Source organism: Aquarana catesbeiana, linkage group LG01 (assembly GCF_042186555.1).
Source record: "Aquarana catesbeiana isolate 2022-GZ linkage group LG01, ASM4218655v1, whole genome shotgun sequence".
Taxonomy (NCBI): domain Eukaryota; kingdom Metazoa; phylum Chordata; class Amphibia; order Anura; family Ranidae; genus Aquarana; species Aquarana catesbeiana.
This window is the reverse complement of record NC_133324.1, coordinates 222490315-222515516: the sequence shown is the minus strand read 5'-3', so window position 1 is coordinate 222515516 and position 25202 is coordinate 222490315. Positions and strand designations below refer to the sequence as shown.

General features: G+C 44.7%; 1 protein-coding gene across 2 annotated transcripts in view; it reads left to right on the top strand.

Annotated features, from left to right (window-relative positions):
* OSBP2 (oxysterol binding protein 2) overlaps positions 1-25202 on the top strand; it is a 391235-nt gene that overhangs the window by 182143 nt on the left and 183890 nt on the right. For both annotated transcript variants that reach the window (XM_073625242.1, XM_073625251.1), the window contains one exon: positions 21697-21947. In XM_073625242.1, the coding sequence (XP_073481343.1) occupies positions 21697-21947 (251 nt within the window). The remainder of the gene's footprint in view (positions 1-21696; positions 21948-25202) is intronic.

Sequence of the window (25202 nt, the reverse complement as noted above, 5' to 3'; positions counted from 1 at the left end):
GCACCCCCCTCATATCTGCCTCCGCCTTGTCTCAGCAGTCGGCAGCAGAGAGAAACACAGAACTCCTCTGTCAGATACTGCGCCTCTCTGTGCAACCACAGCACCGCCTCGTCACCGCCTCCCCGGTCTCAGAATTCAGCAGACTCCTGCCCTCCTCTGGTCCTCCTCCAGACCCTGCACCATCTGCTTCCCAGCGCAACACTAGCTTATTCCCAGCGGCACGAGGTAAGGTGAGGTGCACTGTGATGTAAGGAGGGTGGGGGACTCTTGACTAATGGTGGCTCTGGACATCTAGTCTTACAGATACAATCGGCCCTTTGAGGGCAACCATAATGCTAATGTGACCCACGATGAAATTGCGTTTGACACTCCTGCCCTACATGCATAAAGTGGACATTGAAGCTGTTATAACGTGAATTTTTTTTTTAACTTGCCTGCTTTGAGAAATGCTATTGCACAGAGGAGCCCCCAACCTCCTCTTCTGGGGCCCCTGCTAATGCTCTAGTTTCCTCCTCTTCTCCATGTCCCACGTTAGCAGCCACTTCCTATAATGGCACACATACAGGCTCACTCCTGAACCAGGCTGTGTGCATCCATTGACACACAGCACGGCTTGGCCCTGTTCCCTCCTCACTAGATTTGACGGACAGCAACAGGAGCCAATGGCTCCCACTGCTCTCAGCCAAGCCTATGAGATGAGTGTGGAGAGGGGAGAGAGCCACAGCAGACGGGCACAACGAAAATCTTCGCTCTTTTCTGAGAGCAGAACTTGGCGGGCTGCCAATCTTCTAATGTGAACGAACAGCAGCGTTTTACAAGCTGTTAAAAACAAACTGGAATCGGATATCGGTCTTTTTTGTAATCCTTGAGGATATTTGAGAATTATTTACTTTCACAGTACATGCAGATAGAGAGGTCAGTGAGGACTTGTTTTAAAGCTCTTTTACTACTTAATAATTTCAGGGTCCATAGTCCAAGCCGAGGTGAACTTTAGTGCTGAACTCATGGCAAACCACTAAATACACAGATGAACACATATAAGGGAGCTGTTTACCTGCCAAAGGATTTGTATGTCCAACTATTCTTTAAATTTACACAGTTGTGCCACGCAGCAGAGGAAGGATTTTTCTCCACTGCTTTTAAGTTAAACTTACAGGTCTGCTCTTTACACTTACTTTGACTGTAGGCAGGGCTGGTGCAAAGATTTTTGACACCCTAGGCAAAACCTAATTTTGCCACCCCTCTTGGCTCTGCCCCTGCCCCCCCCCCCCCCCCTTGCCCTGCCCATGTATACGGTGAAGGTGGCGGTGGTGGAGTTTTTATTTTTTTGCGATGCCTCTCCACCTATTTCTTCATCCGTGGTCCGCACCTATGCCTCTGGACCTGGCCTGAAGATGAATAGTGGTAATACAGCACCCCTTTACAATACTGTGCCCGCTTTACATCACAGACCTCTTTGCATCCAAGTCCCCCAATTTACATCAATGCCCTCTTTCCCCCTTCACATCGCAGCCCCCCTCCTTACATCACAGACTTTCCTCCTTTACATCAGTGTCCTCAGCCCCCCTTCCTTGCATCCAAGTCCCCTTCACATCCCCCTTTCTTTGCACCTCAGTCTCCTTCACAGCCCCCCTTGTACCCCAGTCCCCATTTAAAACCCCCCTTTACTTGTACCCCAGTCCCCTTTACAACCCCCCTTTACTTGCACCCCAGTCCCCTTCACAGTTGCTCCCCTTACTTGCCTTGCAGAAGCCTGAAAAGCCCCCCTTCCTTTTCCTTGCACCCCAGTCCCCTCCATAGCCCCCCTTCTTGCATCCCAGCCCCTCCTTCCATGTATTTCAGTTCCCTCCACAGCCCCCCTCCTTGCATCCCAGGCCCTCTTTGGTGTATCTCAGTCCCCTTCACAGCCCCCCCCTTTCTTGCATCCCAGTCTCCTTCACAGCCCCCCTCCTTGCATCCCAGCCCCTCCTTCCGTGTATCTCAGTTCCCTCTACAGCCCCCCTCCTTGTATCCCAGTCTCCTCCACAGCCCCCCCCCTTGTATCCCAGTCTCCTCCACAGCCCCCCTTGTATTCCAGTCCCCTCCACAGCCCCCCTCCTTATATCCCAGTCCCCTCCACAGCCCCCCTCCTTATATCCCAGTCTCCTCCACAGCCCCCCCTTGTATCCCAGTCCCCTCCACAGCCCCCCTCCTTATATCCCAGTCCCCTCCACAGCCCCCCTCCTTATATCCCAGTCCCCTCCACAGCCCCCCTCCTTATATCCCAGTCCCCTCCACAGCCCCCCTCCTTATATCCCAGTCTCCTCCACAGCCCCCCCTTGTATCCCAGTCCCCTCCACAGCCCCCCTCCTTATATCCCAGTCCCCTCCACAGCCCCCCTCCTTATATCCCAGTCCCCTCCACAGCCCCCCTCCTTATATCCCAGTCCCCTCCACAGCCCCCCTCCTTATATCCCAGTCTCCTCCACAGCCCCCCCTTGTATCCCAGTCTCCTCCACAGCCCCCCCTTGTATCCCAGTCTCCTCCACAGCCCCCCTCCTTGAATCCCAGTCTCCTCCACAGCCCCCCTCCTTATATCCCAGTCTCTTCTACAGCTGCACCCTTACTTGCACCCCACTCCCTTTCACAGTCCCCACCTTTCTGGTATCCCGGTCCTCTTTACAGCCACCTTTTTTTGTAACACAGTTCCCTTTATGTCAAAGCTCCCTCTCTTACCTTATACAGCAAGTAGAAACAGAATGTCCGAGCAGAAGGCAGGAGCTGTCCAACTTTCCATTTAAAGGACAGACAATTGGTTGCTAGGGCCATCCCTAGCAACAAATCACAGGCTTTTTAACTTTTTAACTCTGCTCGGACACTTAGGCAGGCTGTTGTCACCTGCACATGCACTATTCCCCCCCACTCGCTCCCTTCAGCAGCGATACCCTGCAGCCAGCACTGGAACTAGCAGTGCAGGGAGATCAGTCTGCACTGCAGCCCCGCCGCCTCATGTACCTGAGCAGAAGAAGGGGGCGGCACAGTCATCTTGGAAGCGGCATCACCTTCTCCCCAAGTCCAGGTTGAACTCCAAGCCTCCTGGGGGTGGAGGTAGGGGCGGGCATGGGAGTTCTCTGTGTCTTCTTAGGCAGTCCGTCCGGCAGCACAGCTGAAATGCTCACTCCACACAGTCGCATGTAGCCAGCGCGGCACCCCTGACTGATGTGCTCTCTAGGCTGGCGTGTACCTTGCCTATTGGTAGCGCCAGCCCTGACTGGACAGTGAAATGAGAAGCAGCAGATTGATAAACTTACCTCATTGTCAGTCTGCTGTGTCCTCCTGTCAGAATGTATCTTGCACCTCAGCAAAACTGAATTTCTCCTTGTGTTGCTTCCCCATCCCAGTTCTGAGCTCTGTAAAACAGAGACTACAAGAGGTCGATATCAGTTTAAATAAAAATACCTACATTGTTTGCATTACAAAAATGCCACTGTTGCTGGCTATACTTTCGCTGGTGTGGCTAGCGATCAGCAAAACTTTTGCTGGCTGCTCTAAACTGGTGACACAGACAGTGATGTGACAGTGATCAGGAACACTGTTGCTGTCTCCACAAAACTGATTACACTGTGACTGGTGCTGTGGCAATCAGGGACACTGTTGCTGGCTTACACTGTTTTGGTGACACTGGGACTGGTGTGGCGATGATCAGGAATACAGTTGCTGGCTTACACTAAGGTGACCAGATTTTCAAAATGAAATCCGGGGACATATTTTTTTTTTCTTTTATTGGCAAATGGTAAATTATTTTATAAGCATATTTTCCTCAAATGATATACGCAGTGTATGTGGTATGTGTTTATGGAATGATTGTATGATATATACATTATTTCTCACATTTCGTCCATGAGATAAAAAAAAGAAAGATACTTCTTACCACCGTCCAGAGCACTCTGTACATTACAGGCCTCCTCTCAGACCACCGTCCAGGGCACTCTGTGTACATTACAGGCCTCCTCTCAGACCACCGTGTACATTACAGGTCTTCCCTCATACAACTGTCCAGAGCACTGTGTACATTACAGGCCTCCCCTCATACCTCCGTCCAGAGCACTGTGTACATTACAGGCCTCACCTCAGATCACCTTCCAGGGCATTGTGTACATTACAGGCCTCCTCTCAGAACACCGTGTACAATACAGGTCTCCCCTCAGACCACCATCCAGAGAATTGTGTACATTACAAGCTTCCCCTCAAACTACTGTCCAGGGCACTGTGTACATTACAGGCCTCCACTCAGACCACCGTGTACAATACAGGTCTCCCCTCATACCACTGTCCAGAGCACTGTGTACATTACAGGCCTCACCTCAGACCACCTTCCAGGGCATTGTGTACATTACAGGCCTCCTCTCAGACCACCGTGTACATTACAGGTCTCCCCTCATACCACTGTCCAGAGCACTGTGTACATTACAGGTCCCTCCTCATACCACTGTCCAGAGCACTGTGTACACTACAGGCCTCCTCTCAGACCACCATCCAGAGCACTGTGTACATTACAGGCCTCCTCTCAGACCACCGTGTACAATACAGGTATCCCCTCATACCACTGTCCAGAGCACTGTGTACATTACAGGCCTCCCCTCATACCACCATCCAGAGCTTTGTGTACATTACAGGCCTCCCGTCAGATCACCGTCCAGAGCACTGTATACATTACAGGCCTCCTCTCAGACCACTGTCCAGAGCACTGTGTACATTACAGGCCTCCCCTCATACCACCGTCCAGAGCACTGTGTAGCCCCCAGTCTGCACAGTCTCCTTCCCCAGTCTGCACAGTCCCCTTCCCCAGTCTGCACAGTCCCCCCCCCAGTCTGCACAGTCCCCCCCCAGTCTGCACAGTCCCCCCCCCAGTCTGCACAATTTCCCCCCCCCCAGTCTGCACAATTCCCCCCCCCCCCCCAGTCTGCACAATTTCCCCCCCCCAGTCTGCACAATTCCCCCCCCCCCCCAGTCTGCACAACTCCCCCCCCCCCCCAGTCTGCACAATCCCCCCCCCAGTCTGCGCAATCCCCCACAGTCTACACAATCCCCCCCAGTCTACACAATCCCCCCCAGTCTACACAATCCCCCCCAGTCTACACAATCCCCCCCGTCTGCAAAATCCCCCCCAGGTCAGCACAATCCCCCCCAGGTCAGCACAATCCCCCCTAGTCTGCACAATCCCCTCCCTCCCAGTCAGCACAATCCCCCCCAGTCTGCACAATCCCCTCCCTCCCAGTCAGCACAATCCCCCCTAGTCTGCACAATCCTACCCAGTCTGCACAGGGGGGAGAACAAAATGAGAAGGGAAAGAGGCAAAGCAAAGAGGTCTGGTGAGAGAGGGGAGCTGTTCATGGAACGGATGGCTCACCCACCAATTATGCCTCCCCTCTCAGGCTGGTTTTCACAGGTAGGCTGAGCACAGTGCATCCATTGCATGCAGGAGGCTGGAGTGTGGGCGGGGTTGGTCAGACACCAATTTGAGGTGGAGTGTCTGATTAGACAGGCGGCGGAGTGAGGGAGGAGCCAGCAAGTACTGATGGAACGGGCAACGGGCGATACAGCCCGACTCCCAGGCGGCCGGCCAGAGCTAAATTTCGGCCAATCCGGGGACATATTCGGTCCAGGGAGAGCGTCCCCAATTCGGGGACTGTCCCCGGAAAACGGGGACGTCTGGTCTGCCTAGCTTACACTGTTCTGGCAACACTGGGTCTAGTGTGGTAACGGTCAGGAATACTGTGGCTGGCTGCCCTGATCTGGTGACACTGTAATAGCATGGCTAGTAATCAAAGACACTGTGACTGGCTCCACTGATTTGGTAACACACTGATTTGGTAACACTGTACTGGTAAGGCAGTGATCCAGGGCACTGTGGATGGCTGCAGTAGTCTGGTAACTCTGTGGGTGTCTGCAATGGTCTGAAGACACTGTACTGGTGTGGCTAGCAATCAAACACACTGTGACTGCTTCACTAATCTAGTAACATTGTACTGGTAAGGAACATTCGGCGCGTGTGCATGGTTAGTACAGCGGCTCTGATCAGAGCTGACATTTTTTTTTTTTTTTTTTTCATGCAACCCGCTGGGGTGAACGGAAATAAACGAATAGTTTGTACCCGGCTTTACTCCGTGTCTGACTGACTGGTCTGGTACTTTACTGGTGAATCGGCGATCAGGGACACTGTGGCTGGTTTCACTGGTCTGATGACTGTGTGGCTGGCTGTACGGGTCTGTTGTGTACTGGTGTAGCGGCGATCAGAGACACTGTGGTGCACTGTGCTAGTCTGGTGAAATTGTGTACTGATGTGACTAGTGATCAGGGACACTGTGGCTGGCTGCACTGGTGTGGTGGTGATCAGGGACGCGGTGGCTGGCTGTACTGGTTTGGTGACACTGTGGCTAGAAATCAGGGATACTTTGGCTGGCTCTGGTGACACTGTACAAAATCTTCCAGTATCCACAGTAGGTAAAGCAGGAAGCAGAGCGCTGGCTGCGATCTCGTACCTTTGTTTTGTGATCTGCTGTTTCCAATGGATACGGTGATCACAAAGTTTACCACTTTGCTTTTATGATTTCTCAAGACTGCAGTAGGAGTGTAGCAGGATTGTGATTGTTTCTGCTAAATGATCAGGGTTGTTCATAAATAGGATAATTGGGTATGTGTATAATTAGACTGTATCATGAGTATGGTATGCATTACTACAGAGAGACATTGATTGCTGAAGTTGAGAATCCATGGCTTACAGAACCAGTGATCGTGTTCTTAGGGTCATGGTCAGCATTTTTCTTCTTCCAAACAAGGCAAGTCCCCCTCCTCAAGAAGGCACATGTACAGTCATGCCAATGGACATCTAAATGATTCAGAGAAGGACTGGGAGAAAGTGCTGAGGTCAGATGAGACCAAAATTGAGCTCTTTGGCATTAACTCGACTCGCCGTGTTTGGAGAAAGAAAAATGCTGACTATGACCCTAGGAACACCATCACTACAGTCAAGCACGGAGGTGGAAACGTGATTCTTTGGGGCTGTTCCTTTGTTAAAGGTACAGGCTGATTTTGCCACATTGAGGGGCCAATGGTTGGGCCATGTATTGTAAAATCTTGGTTGAGACCCTTCTTTCCTCAGCATGAACACTGAAGATGGTTCATGGATAGGTCTTCCAGCATGACAGTGACCAAAAACATACCGCCAAGGCAACAAAGTGTCTCAAGAAGAAGCACATTAAGGTCATGGAGTGGCCTAGTCAGTCTCCAGACCTTAATCCTATAGAAAATTTTTGGAGGGAGCTGAAACTTCGATTTGTCAAGAGACAGCCAAGAAACCTTAAGGATTTATAGAAGATCTGTAAAGAAGAGTGAACCAAAATCCCTTGTGAGATGTGTGCAAACTTTGTCACTAACTACAAGAAACCTCTTACCTCTGTGCTTGCCAACAAGGGTTTCTCCACTAAGTACTAAGTAATGGTTTTCTTGGGGATCAAATACTTATTTTACTCACTGTACTGCAACTTAATTTATAGCATTTGTTTTATGTGCTTTTCTGGATTTTTAGTTGATTCTGGCTCTATCATTTAAAATACACCTATGATAAAAATTATAGACCCTTCATTTCTTTATAAGTGGGGAAACTTACAAAATCTGCGGGGATCAAATAATTATTTTCCCTGCTGTATATTAAAGTGTTACTAAACCCACAACAGCAAAATAAGTCTGTATATGCAGTAAAGCATGCTTGTTATACTCACTGTGGAACCTAAGGGGTTAATCTTTCGCACAGTGTAAAAAGGCTGTTTGATCCTGTCTTCTCTGATCCTCTTATTCTTTTACTGTCCCCAATCCATCTACTGATAGTACAGAGCCTTGGAGGCATTCTGCACATGCTCATGTTTGGTGTGTATTGCTAGAAAGTTTTTTGTTTTTTTTGGGAGGGTGCATGTGATTAGCACAGGGCCAATCAGCACTGTCCAGACAGAGGGTCAGGGGCCATGCAGCCTCATAGGACAGGAGAAAATGAAAACTAATCCTACAAGCTTTAACCAGACACTGATAGAAGTCAGAAGACTGCTATATACTGCTGATGAGAAAAGGTATATAGCAGTTTATATTTACTAAAATTAATAGCATTTTCCATATTCTGTGTACTGTGGGAAACCAGATATAGTGAATGCAGGGTCCTGGGTTTAGTAACACTTTAAGGGCTAGTTTACACTTGCTTCAAAACAAGGCTTCGGACACGCTTTGTTAAAGCTCTCTTAACCCCAGTCAAAGCTCATGTCACTAAATAAAATAGCTTACAGTCCTGTTTACACCTTGTGTTTGCTTTGCTTCGCCTTCGCTTCAAAAATGATTCCCCATGTAGCTTTAGTGGTGCTTCAAAGCGTCTTCAAAGCTTCCATAGAGCTCTATGACAAAGTTCGTTTGAAGCACCTGTGGCTTTTGAGAGGCTTTAATTCAGCTTTAGCTTCGCTTTGTTTTGGAGAAATTGCAGGTGTGAGATATCAACACACACGCACACACACAGGGCATCTGCCAAGCTTCAACAAAGCTTCAAAAGAGCACCACCGAAGCTTCATCAAAGCACCACCGAAGCCTCATCAAAGCACCACCGAAGCATCAAAAACATATCATAAAAGCTTGTTGAAGCAATAGCAGCTTTAATGTGCGTTGAAGCCGAAGCAAGTGTAAATGAGCCCTAAGAATGTCGGACCAGTTGTGACTGGTGGCATGTAATTGGTGAAAAAAGCAAGCAAATTTGCTTTTTCTTCCCTTTTTATGTGATGATTTGTTTTTCTTACTCTTTCTATGTATGTGAGACAACTGTACTTATGTGTCAATCCCACTGTTTTGTATAACCCCCTTTTTTTTTTTTATTGGAAAAAAACTATAAGAATTATTGGAAAAAAAGCAAGCAGAGAGACATTTGGTAACAGACGCGCCTTTCCCACTCCGGGTGGCTGGGTAAACTTTGTTTGCAGAAAAGTACATAGAACTCAGTTTAGTATAAACTGAGCAAACTGTAATTTAGCATAATTTTTTTTTTTTGTCTGGATACCACTAACCATTCCTTGATGTAATGTATTACCCTTTACGTGTTATCTGGGCACACGGAGAGATTATTCCACTTGTATCCAACATGCAGAAAAAAATTATTTTTCTTGGTCATTACTGAAAACCGGAGACACATCTGTGCAACCAGTAAGTTCAGAATCCAGAATGCTGTCTTAACAATTAGGATATACTGGCAGCTAATACTCTTATTTAATGAGCTAAAGAGTAAAGTATGGTACAACGTAATTCTTAACCAGTCTGAAACCACTTGTAAGGTCTTTTACTGCACCATGTTGGCTTACTACATTCAGGCTCTGGTTCCTCCTTCATAGAGCTGCAGAGTAGGCTGTAAGCGAGAATAATCAATTGATTCCCCCTTCCTCTGCAAGCTCTTTTATTCAGACAGCCTCAGCACCCATAGCCTTTTTTATGGGGCATCAATTGCCACCCTGCCTCCCGGCCCAGTCCGCCTCTGGACAGGCGACCCTCTAGGAAGGGCGCCATTAAGCACATGCCTACAGTGCTTATTTGGAAATTCGACCCTGCTTGGAAATGTTGAAGAACAGCCCAGTCAGAACCGTTCCACAATCAGGTGGACACACCCAGTTGACAAAACTTTAAGTAAGAGAGTCACTTTAATGAAAGGTCCAGGTAAAATTTGGTCACTATTGCTTAGTCTACATCATTGCTCTTTGTATCGGTTTTTGAGTCTATAAGTATGTATGAAATTATAAAACATATAGAATATGTACACTTTAGTGTCCTGTTTTCAAATTTGGGAACATCATTATAATTCAACCTTGCTTGGAAATTTGTCTGGTCTCTTTTATACTTTAACACAAAGCTGAAACTCTTTTCTGATGAAGGTCATTCCTGTCTATCAACAGGAAGTCTACTGATTATATTTCACTCATAGAGATTTTGTGCCGCTCATCAGATGTGTTATCTCACTGTTCTCTTATTGAATGAACCGCTGTTTCTCATTAGCGAATACATTGATAACATGATCACATCTGTAAAATACAGCCATTAGCTTTATTTTCTCCTGTACATGCAGAAGAAAATATACTATTTTGGGAGATTGATTTTCAAATAGAACAGAAAGTTAATCCTTTTATTTTGAAGAAGGTGTAAAGGTTTAAATTAAGAGGACACAAATGCTTTACAATATAATTTGCAGGTCTGCGGGGAACCATAAAATGCCCATTAACAGCCAATTACATTGGTGCATCTTGTAAGCAATTTCAAACAGAGATGTGTGTTCTTGGAAAGAAAGAACAGACATACGGCACCTATTATTTTTTAGACACTTATTCATTATAATCTATTCTGTCCTATCTTCAAAATCAATGGTACTATTATTGCATGGGCAAATCTATATACATAACAAAAACAAAAAAAAATGGCCCAGCTGGCTTGGTAATCCATAAAGCTTTACTTATCTTTACTTCACTTCTAGTCATGAGCTGGAACAAGTATGTGATATCAGGCACCTGGTCACATTACTGAGCAATACAAAAATTACCAGCACACTTTTGTTGCATAATTTTCAAATGCATGTAAAGCTACATTGACTCATAAATGCTTCTCTGAAAAGTGAGGTCCCTAACTCTCTATCGGAAATATCAACTTGGGACACATATATAGCACTGCATAGATTGAGGCTTAGGCATGCCTTGGAGGTAGCCCCATCATCTTTAAAGGTGCAACAACACTCCAGATCAAGACTTCCCCAACTGAAAAATCTCCAGTGCACCAAATTCTACAATGCAAAATGTCAGCCTTCCAATTAACTACCCAAAAATAAAAGGTGCATATGCCCAGGACTATTAACAAAACAATTAAAAAATTTCCCAGCACACTCTCCAAAAAGCCTAAAATGTGTAACTTTCTTTTCAGTAGTTATAAAATGAGCTATTATTGCTCCATCCCCTTTCTGGGCGTGTGCTTGTTCAAGGTCAGGGATTTTTAAAGGCTGAACACCAGGAAGATATGAAAAATTATAAATAAATGCTATTATGCAGTGGCGGCCGCTCATGCAGGGCGCAGGGGCACCTCCCCCCAATCCATACGCCCAGCCCCTAATTTACATGCAGGGTGCGGGAGGCATGAATTTCAATGGGTTTTTTTTTTTTTTTTTTTTTTTTTTTAGAAGCACGTGATTAGAGCCTGGGGCTCTAATTGGCTTCAAAAAGTGCGGGCTCAGGGCGCAGAGCACTGCGTCCTGAGCCCATCCAGTTGTGTGACATTAGCAACTTAATATTCACTAATGTCTTCCTGTTTCTCCTCCTGGCCAATCAGGAAGCAGGTCCCAGCTGACACAGTGCACTGCGATTACCTGCGGTTATGTGCGGATAGCTGCGCTAAATCGCTCCTGGACGCAGTCAATTCTATTTTTTCTATCTGCACGGAACTGCATGTATCTAAATCGCAACTAAACGCAGTGTGTGAATGGGGCCATAGGAAAGCATTGTGTGCTTTTAGCTGTGGTAGAAAATGAGAAAATCCGCAGCTAAAAGCACCATTCTATCCGTCCGTGTGAAAGGGGCCTAATAGATGGAAAGATGAAAAAATGACTGAAGGTCCGCTTTAAGTAAGAGTCCAAAATATCTTGTAAAGAAAATGGCAAACCAAGTGTTTGCAAACTTTATATTTCTTGTATCATATTTCTTTTGGAAGGAATATATCATTTTATTTGCAGTGTGCCTTTAGGTGAGATATGGAAGCATAGGAATGGGAACTGTTTTGCATTATTGTAAACTATTTAAACAAAAACTCTTAATAAACTTTTATTCAATAAAAAAATAAAAAAAAGCTTTAGGCTGGGTTCACACTAGTGCGAATTGAATGTGGGTTTCCCCGTATCCAATTGGCATGACAGGAGATTGGAGCCGGTTCACACATCTCCGGAGTGGCTGCGCAGCAAATTGCCCAGGGGTCCTGTGCATCTTTGGCTCCATTTCAGGTCCGAATTCAGGCAAAAATCCGTGGGCCTGATTTGCCTCTCAAATGGAGAACAGTGACACACCGGACCCCAGCTGTCAGCCGCATCCGTCTGCAGTGTGAACCCAGCTTGAGGATAGAGATGCCAAGATTGGGGAAGCCTCTCCAGAGCTTGCACCTTTAAAAGCAAGTTTGTAATGGTAGCTGCCATGTCCAAATCTGGACTTTTTTCTGCAAAAGGCTTCTTCTTCCAATCTCCCAAGCCTCAATTGAAGATAACATTGGGAGATTGAGAAGTTGGGAGGAGACAGGGTGCAGCATGACTTATAGGCCTCAAGCACACAGGACATTTTTTTAACTCTCCTAGAAGCCAGCAGCATTTTTGCAGAAAAAGTGTCTAAAGCTTTTACAAGCATCAAGCTCTTGGGCGGTAATTCATTTCACTGGCCAGAATAAATAATTTATTCTGGAAAGTGAAATGAATTAATGCTGAACCGCTAAACGCACTTAGCAGCTTTTAGTAGCGTAAAGTGTTTTTTCTGCCCAAACTCTACTCCTGGATGCACTGACAGGGTATTTTTTTTGCCTCTAAACTCTCCTGCCAATAAATGCTGCTAAAAGCCTATCTGTGCATGGACACATAGGCTAATTGGGGAGTTTAGAGGCAGGTTGGTCGTCAGAAGCCTCAGCTGGGGGGGGAAGGAAGCCTTGAAGGAAGACTGGAGTGTGCTGGCCTGGGTTCAGTCTGGCCTGCCAGAAAATGCAGTCTGTCATAGTACCACAGCCTGGGGACATAAATGTCATGTGCTGCAGCTCCTGATCTCAGGGAATCCTGGATCTTCTTGCGCTCCCTATTATAAGTGTTCCTCATGCCACAAATTTTGGACGTTAAATACTTGATGTCTGCCGTGGGGATCACTGGCTTCACAAATTTAAGCATTTTCTCCAGTGCTGCCTGCCTCTTTGATTATTATAAAACGGGTGGTTCACCTGCCACAGACAGGGCAGCTCCCTGAACATATCAATAAATATTCCTAGAAATTCCCTATCATTGAAGGGATCCATTTTCTCTGCAAGACACAACACAAGACAAACCCTAAGGCGAAACTCAGGCGAAACTCTCCTAATCTTGACCCAATATAGTGTTCCGCTTTATATACACTGCGCATGCGTGAAACTCCTCCCACCCCTGACGTTCTTTCTAGTATATTCCCCGCCCCTTCTCTTTCGGTGCAGTGGGAGAGCACATGGCGGAGAGACAACAGGTGCATACAGAGGAGAGCAGCAACAACGAAAGGCCTGAGCCACGAACGTTCCGATCCCGGAGGATATTGAAGGCCTTAATTATGGCCTTTATAGAGATGGTGGAGATGGTGGACATCTTCAAGAGGGACGATTATGATAGGAAGTATGGACCTTACCCAAACCCAAATGTGAAAGAGGCCAAGATCATGGCTAAAGTTGTGAAGAGTCTGCACAGGAATTTTGGGGTACGGTGATCCAAGGATCAACTGAGGAAACGATGGTCAGACCTCAAATTGAGGGAGCAGGATCAGTACAGAAGAATCAAGAAACTGCTTCTAAAAAGTAAGTATTTGTACTGTGTTTCTATTATTATTATTACTTGCATGCATGCTGCTCCATGTGCTTTTTTTTTTTTTTTTACTGTTGTACAGTTTAAAATGGCAACTTTCATGTTCATGGGCACAGTAATCGGTCGTAGGAAACATCATTCGTTCACCCACTTATAAGATGTTTTTGGCAGATACAGGTTAACTACATTTGTTCAGGCCTATTTGTATAAAAATAAGTTTGTTGTCTAGATGCGTTTGTAACTAGAATGAAATGTAAACTTGATTCAGTGTAAGGAGAGAACACTCGGCAGCTGTTTACACATCTGGACGCAGGAGCACTAGTGTGGGACACCAGAACAAACTTTTTAGGGTGTCCCACACAGGTGCTCCAGTGGATACTAGGGGTGTCTCCATGTGTGATACTTTACCAAAAAAGGGAAGTATTCCAGCTTTAGAAAGGAAATAAAATGTTCTTCAGCTTGGAACTCTGCCAAAACAGACAATTGGACAACACTTCCAAGCAATGTTTCATCCTCCTATTTCTGCCCTCAAATATCTGTGTGCCAAGTATACCTATTTTACATCTGAGGACACCAGGGACTCCCCACCTCCTAAAGAAGGGGAAATCCCAAAACCTCAAGCAGAGGATGAGGAGGGAGACATTTATGAAGTGGGCGAAATTGTCACCACAACAGGTAAGTGTCTGAGACCACAGTCTCAGGTAATAGATGGATGCCTGCATATTTATAATACATGGTGTGTTTTTTTTCTTTTAGGTGATGTGGATGTTGTGGAAGAAGAATCTCATTTCACCAGTGAAAGTGCCCAGATCCTCATCGGGGAGAGAATGGGGTGCAATTGTGATTTAGAAAATATAAAGGAAAACCTCATTGATGTTCATCAAAAAATGAAGAACATCATTGATGTTTTAGGCAGGATATAAAACACACAAAAAATGTACCGTTTTCTTGTGTTTTTTTGCTTTGAAAAAAAGTTTTAAATTATTTTAAAAGCCAAATTTTGAAAAAGCACACGGGTGGGTCAGCATGTGCTATCTGCCATCAGGGGATATCAATGTACACGTTTTGTGGGTGCAATCACTTCCTCGCAACTCAATTAGGTGAGAGGAAGGGGTTGCATCCCCAAAACACGTCCATTGATCCCCCATGATGGGAGCTAGCACATGTTGACATTAGGCATGGGATCAGGAGGGAAATCCCCAGTTTGAATCACAATTTGTGTGCATCTTTAAAATTTGGCTTTTACAGGGGTGACATCACCCCATCTGAAGGCGATATCAACACAGTTTGGACATACTCATGTCTCATATTGCCTTCACTTTATCAAAGTTGAACTTTGTAAGTTCCTGAGTTGTGTATGTTATGCTTTGAAACATGCCTTTTTAACCAAAAAAAGGATATTTACAATGTGAAAAAAAAAAAGTTCTATGCCAAAGATGTTGGTTTGTTCAAAAACCCTTTTCTAACGCACATGTGAATGTGCTTTGAGTAAAATGTTTTCTACGCAACAATGTGTGGCTCCTTATTTCAATGCTCAGTAGAAATTTTTGTAGTAAGTTGGTGTTTACAGTGACAATGGGGGTTATTTACTAAAGGCAAATCCACTTTGCACTACAAGTGCAGTTTCAGTGCAGTTTCATGTGCACTTTTGCAGTGCACTTGGAGTGCAAAGGGGAATTTCCTTTAGTAAATAACACCCACATTGCTTTCTAACTTGCCACAATCACGCCATTTTCATGACTCCACAAAATTCATTCATGGTGCTGAAAATGATGAATATTTTTGTCAGTAATGCATTACATACATTAACAACAAATACAAGGTGTGTGTAGCAGACCCACAACATAAAAAAAGTTCACTGAAGAAGAGATTGTCACCTCATGTATCAAATAAATTACATTTGCACTATTGAAGAAAATGTCCAAAAAGAAAAGCCCATTGGAGAACCTAGGAGACAGCTAAAAGAAACCCATGCAGTAAATCAAAGGAAATCTTTCAGTTTAAGTTCAAAAATTGTTGATAACATTTTTCTTAAACGGTTTCTGGCATACCAATGGCCCCCCTACCCGCAAAGTACTCAACATACTTCTGTCTTACTTCGCGGGCGCTTTGGGGGGGCAAGCTAGGACGGCCAGCTTCAAGCGCCGTCAGGGTTTCTTGTTGAAGTCCGGCCTCAGGCCCAACTGAGGCCACATAGTTCATTGAATTTCTCCTTAAATAGTTGTGGAGAATGCAGCATGCAAGGATTATATGGTTCGTTTCTATTCCGCCATGTTGATTGGCGTAAGGAATAGGTGGAACCGGCTGGCCATTATCCCGAAAGCGTTCTCCACCACTCTTCTGGCTCTGGCCAGATTGTAGTTATAAACCTACTGGTCAGGGGTGAGGGTCCTCATGGCTTCAAAACGGTTGACTGGTCAGAACAAACCAACAGAAAGACCGGAGCTGTAAATCAGATACGAGCGTACAAGAACGCACTGAAAATCAAATACGTAATAGAAATATGAACCCACAAGCACAAACTGAAGAGCAGTAGCGATCGGAAAAGCAGGAGGCTGAAAAGCATGAATCGTCTGTCACCAAACTTCTACTAACACGAGATTAGTGGAAGGAGCCCAAAGGGTGGCGCACTTGGTATTGAACTTCCTCTTTCTAGTGCCGTTATACGTGTTGTACGTCACCGCGTTCTTGACGTTCTCAAAGACAAGTTTGAGCCAACATCCGGCGGAAAAAAAAACATGGATTTTGTTGTCAGAATGTGCGATCATGTGTACGCGGCATTAGAGTCTGCAAAAGACTTGAGACTGGGGCAGAGGTTCACCTTCCAGCAGGGCAACAACCCTAAACATAGAGCCAGAGCTACAGTGGAATGGTTTAGAAGATCGAAGCATATTCATGTTAGAATAGCCCAGTCAAAGTCCAGACCTAAATCCAATTGAGAATCTGTGGCAAGACTTGAAAATTGCTTTTTACAGACACTCTCCATCCAATCTGACAGAGCTTGAGCTATTTTGCAAAGAAGAATGGGCAAAATTGTCACTCTCTAGATTTGCAGCTGTAATTGCAGTGTAAAGTATTGACTCAGGGTGGCTGAATACAAATGCACGCCACACTTTTCACATACTTATTTGTAAAGAATTTAGAAAAATATTTATCATTTTCCTTCTACTTCACAATTATGTGCCACTTTCTGTTATCACATAAAATCCCAATAAAAATACATTGATGTTTTTGGTTGTGACATAACAAAATGTGGAACATTTCAAGGGGTATGAATACTTTTCCAAGGCACTGTACTTGTTTATCTACAGTTTTCTCTTCTCTACATCCCTTCAAAAGTGCAGAATTGTGATAAAAATCTTTCTTCAGCTGTTTGGAGGCAAGGGACACCCCCCCCCCCCCCCCCCCCGTCACACAGCACAGGAATGAAGGAAGGATACAGAGCCGTGTTGTGAATAGACAAGCTGTGTGCTGAGCTCTCCTCCCCATCCCAAATTTATCTCATGTGTCAGGAAAACTTGTCAGAAGTGACTCATGCTGATAACAAAAGAACAAAGCACCAGAGAGAAAAAACACTTAGAGCTTTGGAGAGAGAAAAATAAACACTACAGATATACTTTATGTGCTTTGTTCAGATTTCATAACTGAGGTTTACAACCACTTTTATGTGGAACTTCACTCTCTCAATCAGCACAGACTATTTTGAATCCTTATGCTGTTAGCATTAGTAAACAGATAGGAAAATATATCATATTGTTAAAACAGGTTTTTTGTTTTTTTTTTACATTTCTTTAGTTATTTCCTAGTTTCCTTGCCTAGGCAAATGATGTTATATATCCAAGGATTCTTCAGGAGGGGATTACTCAGCTAAGCACACCCTCCTGCCTGCATGCCTGAGATAAGGGGAGATGGATTTCAGGAAATAAATGCTACATGAATCATTTGCTGTTACTCAAGATGGCCACGGCCAGAAATGCTAAGGGGGTGTTTTTGTAAGTGATTTACAGCAAAATAAAGCATAGAGACATGGATGGGGTAGTTTGCTTTGAATAGTAAAAATGAATAAAATAGTGTTTTTGGTGCTCAGATACAGTGTAGTTCCGCTTCAGGTAAATTTAGGGCATATTCATTCATTGTAAGAATGCCGTTTTTTTACAAATAGAGGACAGGTCAAACATTTTATTGTCCTTGACTATTAAGGGTAGCAGTCTGTTTGCTTAGGGAGTGGAAAGAAATCTATATGTATTTTATTGACATATCATTTATTTCTATTCTAGTTAGCATCTGTGGCTGAATCTCCACAAGAGATTAATGGCTTAACAGAATAATTTATTGCTTTCTAAGCATCGGTTGATTCAGCATTTCATGGCTTTCTAAAAGTAAACATTTTAAAGCTTCATTAGTGCTTTTCTGCATACGAAAATGTTTCAGGTGGAAAAAGTGCTTTGTTTGCTGTTTGGGGAATTCATTTAATTCTGCTGTCCTAGAGTCTGTCATTCTGTTCAGTTTATTGCTTTCTGCTACAATCCACAAAGCTCTGGCCTTGTGAATGATAGGAACCTTGGCATAGATGCAGTCTTAGTGTCAGCACAACTACACTGAGGGAGTAGGACAGGGAGCTTTCCTTCTTAAAAATTTTTTTGGAAAGCAAGCTCTTAACTGCGAACTGAGACACTCCGTGATCTCCAGCCAGTGGTTCAGGAAACCCATATGAATTTTTGCATGATACTCAAATCCTTATTTATTTGATTATTTAAAGCATTTAATTTAATGACAACAGGGTTTCTCAACCAGGGTTCTGTGGAACCCTTGGGTTCCTCCAGAGGTTGCTAGGGGTTCCTTGAACAATGAGCATTTTCTGCCTCTCAGATAAGTTCCTACTGACACCACTGATCTTTTTAGCTATCTGTAAGGGGGAAATTTTTCCCAATGACCACAAATGTAAGGAGCATTTTCCCTTTCTGACTATCACACCAATGTATCATGAGTTGTAGATATAGTCATTTTTATCAGGGTTTCCTTAAGGCCAGAAAGTTATTTCAAGGGTTCCTCAGTGTTGAAAAGGTTGAGAAAGGCTGGATTACAGCATGTAGTTTACCTATTTACCAAGATAACAGTAACAAAAGATCAGGGAGTCGCCCTCCATGCCCCCTCTGTTCTGCTGTCCCACTCCTTTCTTCCTCTGTGTCCCCCTCTCTTCTGCTGCTGTCCCCCTCCGTTCTGCTGTCCCACTCCTTTCTTCCTCTGTGTCCCCCTCCGTTCTGCTGTCCCCCTCCTTTCTTCCTCCGTGTCCCTCCGCCATTCTGCTGCTGTCCCACTCCAGTTTTCCTCTGTGTCCCCCTCCGTTCTGCTGTCCCTCTCCATGTCATCCTCCTTCCTTTGATGTATGAACAGAGTCAGTAATCACTGACTCTGTCCATTCACATAACTGAAACATTGTAACCTCCTGTGATTACGATGTCTTAGTTTATCAATGGAGAGGAACCCCTGTCTTCTCTCCATTCATTTTCAGTGCAGCTGAGGCTGCAGAGAAAGGAACTGGGGAATCTCTATCCTCGGTCTCTTTCTCTGTCTCAAGGGTGAGATTTCAGGGGTCTATTAAGACCCCTGATATCTCACAAAGCCCCCCAACAGGGCTGATTAAAAAAAAAAAATAAAGTATTGCAATAAATAATAAAAAAAATTATTATAGAAAATAATAAAAATTAAAATAAAAAACACACAGACACCATCCACCCCCTCCCTCCCTAAAAAAAAGAAAAAAAAGAAAGCATTGTAAAAAATTGTAAAAAAACACTGTCATGTGACATTAAAAAAAAGTATCTGTAATGGGTATCGGTGAGTATTTGAAAAAAAGTATCGGTGCTTGTAGTCGGTCTTAAAAAAGTGGTATCAGGACAACCCTAATCAAAAGGCACTGTATAATTTGTGAAAGATTCCTCCTCTGTGCCTGTTTCTGGGCTTAGGGACCTTCAGCAATATCTCTGATATACTGGTAAACACAACTATACCTCATTATATATTGTTTAGTGATTGCAAAGCTTGCATAGGGGGTTATTTACGAAAGGCAAATCCACTTTGCACTACAAGTGCAAACTACAAGTGCAAAGTGCACTTGAAATTGCACTGAACGTGCACTTGGAAGTGCAGTCGCTGTAAATCTGAGGGGTAGATCTGAAATGAGGGGAAGCTCTGCTGATTTTATTATCCAATCATCTGCAAGCTAAAATGCTGTTTTTTATTTTCCTTGCATGTTCCCCTCTGATCTACAGCGACTTTACTTCCAAGTGCACTTTGCACTTGTAATTTGCACTTCTAGTGCAAAGTGGATTTTGCCTTTTGTAAATAACCCCCATAGTCTCATTAGTTGTTTCCTGGTCTGTTCCAAACAGCTGAGAAATACCAAAGGTAGAACTAAGGACTCTAGCACAAGGACATGAATGTAAACCGCCCTAAATAGTTTTTGATAAAAACCTTGAGACACTATTATGCTTTTTCGATAAATAGTACAAAGGGAAAAGCAGTAAGTGCAAATTGCAATAGTACAGAGCAGCCAATAACTTTACTAAAAATGTATTAGTAGAAGATGTATGGTGGCTATGGGTACTGCTCAGTTGATATTTTGCTCATTGCAATATTGTGATGAACAACCCCTTGTAAAAGAAAGTAGTTACACTGTTTCTTAGGTTGTAATTATTAGTTATGTAGTCATTTTAGATACAAATAATCCCAGGTGTAATGTTTTACTCTGTTATTCATATATGACCATATTTATTACATTTGTATCTTTATTGTAGCTATTATTTATGGAGAAGCTCAGTAGTTTGTAATATTTTGTTTGGATATTTTATACTTTTTTTTTTTAACTGTGATTGTAACTCTTTCTAATAGTGAAGTATTTTTTAGCCCCTGGCAAAGGCTGACCTTAGAGATATTATTATGTCTTCCACAAGCGTTCATATCTTTGTAGCAGATTATTTCCCCTGGGGTCTGCATAGCACAGTGCAGAATTCCTCATCCACAGATGAGACACAGAGTATGTATTAAATACGATAATTATTTATAATGTTTTAGATCTTCCTCTTTATCAGATAAAATTGTGCTGATTCTTCTGACTAGAGAGAGTCTATTTGTAAGTTGAAATTGTAAATATGCTGCTAGCACTGAAACTGACTTTGTTAAATCACTGCTAAAATAAAAGGTAGGCTTCATGCTTTTAGAGGCATTTGGCATTTGGGTTTTTTTTTTTGCCTCTAAATACCCCTAAATGTTAGCCTATCTGTCCATGCACACATAAGTATTTACAGGCATTGGAGGCAGGAAAAAACCCGCTGCCAGTGCGTTGAGGAGCAGCAGCATTTTGGCTGAAAACATGACTGACACACCTAAATGCCCCTAAACACACTTATTAATTTAAACGGCCAGAACACATTTTTATTCTGGCCAGTGAAATAAATGAACACCCAAGTGCTTGATGCACCTAGACCTGTCTAAAGGCACCTAAACGCCTTTATAAAAACGCCTCTTTTTTTCCTGGCATTTAGAAAAGCTGGGCAAATGCCCAATGTGCATGGGACCTTAGAATGGTTCTAAAACCTAAACATTTTTTACCTTAAAGCGGTTGTATACCCTTTTTTAAAAAATATTTACCTACAGGTAAGCCTATAATAAGGCTTACCTGTAGGTAAAATGAATATCTCCTAAACCTGTGTGGTTTAGGAGACATCAGCGGCACATGCGCTGTGAAGACTGGGAGTCATTGGCTCCCACTACTGTCAATCAAAGCCAGTGACAAGCGAGTGGGGGGTGGAGACGAGTCCCGCTGTCTGTGTCAATGGATGCAGTAACAGGGCTCGGGAACGAGAATGCATAAGTGCCCCCTATGGGAAGCTGCTTCCCGTGGGGTCACTGAACAGAGAGGAGGAGCCAGGAGTGCCAGCTGGGGGGCCTGAGAAGAGGAGGTTCGGGGCTAGGTAAGTGTAGAGATGTTTGTTATTTAAAAACAATCCTTTATTATCAGAACAGAACAAATATGAAATGTCTTTAAGCACTACTCCAGATTTCAATTGTAATTGTGAACTGTCTGTGTTTATGCAGATGACTCTGGGGACGAGGAACCAAGCTCACAGTCTGACAAGAGTGAGTTGCATAGCTCTCTAAAAGCTCTGACCAGTAAGCTGGATGACCTCAGCACATGCAATGACCTCATCGCTAAGCATGGAGCCGCCCTCCAACGCTCGTTGAGTGAGTTGGAGAGCCTTAAACTGCCGACAGAGAGCAGCGAGAAGATCAAATCTGTGAATGAAAGGGCCACTCTCTTCAGGATCACTTCCAATGCAATGATCAATGTGAGTTCAGCAATTTGTCAGTCTTTACATAAACAAAATACCACTGTGTCTAATTTATCCTGATAATGATATACACTGAGCAAAATTATAAATTCAACACTTTTTTGTGTTTGCCTCTATTTATCATGAGGCCTATTTCTCTCAAATATTGTTCACAAATCTGTCTAAATCTGTCTTAGTGAGCACTTATCCTTTGCCGAGATAATCCATCCACCTCACAGGAGTGGCATATCCAGATGCTGATTAGACAGCATGATAATTGCACAGGTGTGCCTTAGGCTGGCCATAATAAAAGGCCACTCTAAAATGTGCAGTTTTATCACACAGCACAATGCCACAGATGTTGCAAGTTTTTAGGGAGCATGCAATTGGCATGCTGACTGCAGGAATGTCCACCAGAGCTGTTGCCCTTGAATTGAATGTTCATTTCTCTACCATAAGCCATCTCCAAAGGCGTTTCAGAGAATTTGGCAGTACATCCAACCAGCCTCACAACCGCAGACCACGTGTAACCACACCAGCCCAGGACCTCCACATCCAGCATCTTCACCTCCAAAATCATCTGAGACCAGCCACCCCAACAGGTGCTGCAACAGTCGGTTTGCATAACCAAAGAATTTCTGCACAAACTATCAGAAACCATCTCAGGGAAGCTCATCTGCATGCTCGTCGTCCTCATCGGGGTCTCGACCTGACTGCAGTTCCTCGTCGTAACCACCTTGAGTGGGCAAATGCTAACATTCGATGGCGTCTGGCACTTTGGAGAGGTGTTCTCTTCACGGATGAATCCCAGTTTTCACTGTACAGGGCAGATTGCAGACAGCGTGTATGGTGTCATGTGGGTGAGCGGTTTGCTGATGTCAACCTTGTGGTTTGAGTGGCCCATGGTGGCAGTGGGGTTATGATATGGGCAGGTGTATGATATGGACAACAAACACAGGTGCATTTTATTGATGGCATTTTGAATGCACAGAGATACCGTGATGAGATCCTGAGGCCAATTGTTGTGCCATTCATCCACGACCATCACCTCATGTTGCAGCATGATAATTCACGGCCCCATATTGGAAGGATCTGTACACAATTCCTGGAAGATGAAAACATCCCAGTTCTTGCGTGGCCAGCATACTCACCGGACATGTCACCCATTGAGCATGTTTGGGATGCTCTGGATCGGCGTATACGACAGCGTGTTCCAGTTCCTATAAAATATCCAGCAACTTCGCACAGCCATTGAACAGGAATGGACCAACATTCCACAGGCCACAATCAACAAGCTGATCAACTCTATGCGAAGTAGATGGGCTGCACTGCGTGAGGCAAATGGTGGTCACACCAGATACTGACTGGTTTTTGGACCGACCCCCCCCAATTGAGTAAAACTGCACATTTTAGAGTGTCCTTATATTGTGACCAGCCTAAGGCAGACCTGTGCAATCAATAATCGTGTTGTCTAATCAGCATCTTGATATGCCACACCTGTGAGGTGGATGGATTATCTCGGCAAAGGAGAAGTACTCACTAACACAGATTTAGACAGATTTGTGAACAATATTTGATAGAAATAGGCCTTTTGTGTATATAGAAAAAGTTGTAGATCTTTAAGTTCAGCTCAAGATAAATAGGGGCAAACACTAAAGTGTTGCGTTTATAATTTTGCTCAGTGTAGTTACTAGTAGTTAGCTACATTCAACTGACTTTCTCTGATGAAGGAGTTTTGTAGCTTATGTAAGCCACTTCTTCAGTTCTGATGTGAGAAAGGAAGACACCCCAACATTTATACCCACGCAGATAGAGCAGACACCTTATTCCAATACTGTGTTCCAGTAACAAGAATGGAGGTGTAAAAGTTGTGGAAACACCCTGTTTTAGTTACATCAATGGTGTCAGGAAATCTGCATAGATGTTAATGATTCACATGGCCGAAGGTGTAAATTGTTAAAAATGCTGTTAAAAGATGTTAAAATGGCTTTAGATTTGTCAAGACTCAGCAGTTTTCCTACACCTTAAGGAAAGTGACATTCTTTTAACTCCTTGGTGCCCCCCCTCCCAGGCCCTTTAAGGGGTTTCAGATGCCTGGAGGTGGGGCGGGGTTTATGATCATGTGACCGCCGTGATTGGCTGTCACATGATCGGAAAGCTCCCAATCGCAAGCACAACTGTTTTTGCAATTTTGCGCACAAATATGCGGCCACTCGGCGCCAAGGCCCACCCGTCCAGCGGCCGCATATTTGAGTGCTGTCGGCACCAAGAGATTAAGGATAGTTAAGGATTTTGGTCAAAGGTGACAACTGGTTCACAAGAGGCATGAAAGGAGCCATCTATTTCAAAATGAAAAAAACTTTCTTGAACAAGGGTGGGGCTTTCTACACCATTTATTTTTCACATATAATGTAGTTTCAACATCTATACCCAGGGCCGGCCCTACCATGAGACCCGATGGTACCATTGTCCCAGTCTGCATTTTTAGGGGGCGTCAAATTGCCGCCCGCCAGCCAGCACATTCCGCCCGCTCCGCTGCGGATCCCACTGTGAGAAGCCCGGTGTTGTGCAAAGAAAGGCCCCCCGTTGGATAATGCCCGCCCTGTACTGTGCAGGCGCAGTGATTGCGCAGTACGGAGCTCAACGGAGCTGCCAAAAATCTCCGAACATGAACAGCTGTTGATCAGCTGTACACGGCGCCTGCGCAATCAAGACAACATTGTGCCACACGCTGCTGCACGCTCCCAATGCTCGTGAAAATCTGCAAGGGGCGGATGCATACAAATTGCTTGTGTTAGGTAGTTAAAAAGGGCCTGCAAACCCGCCCAACAACATTGCAAAACCCACCCTTCAGTTGTGCGACGGGGACCTTTCTCGTCTGAACACCGGCGCCGAGGTGAAAGGAGCGTGCGGGCAGAACAGGGGAACAGTCAGCGGGCGGAACAGTTGGCAGGTGAGCGGGCTTGCTGGCAAATCAGTGGGCCGGCGGGCAGGGGAGCAGAGAGATGACATCATCTCTCACCGCCCGCCCTGCATCACTGCAGTTCCGCCCTCACTGTGCAGCCGCAGGCAGCAGAGAGATTACATCATCTCTCTGCTGCCTGCCTTTACTCTGGGACACAGCAAGTGCCAATCCGCTATGTGGGGCAGGTGATGTTGTGGCAAGTGACAATCTGCAACGTGTGGCAGGTGGCGTCATGGCAGACAATCCGCAATGTGTGGCAAGTGACGTGGCAAGTGACAATCCGCTACGTGTGGCAGGTGACGTTGTGG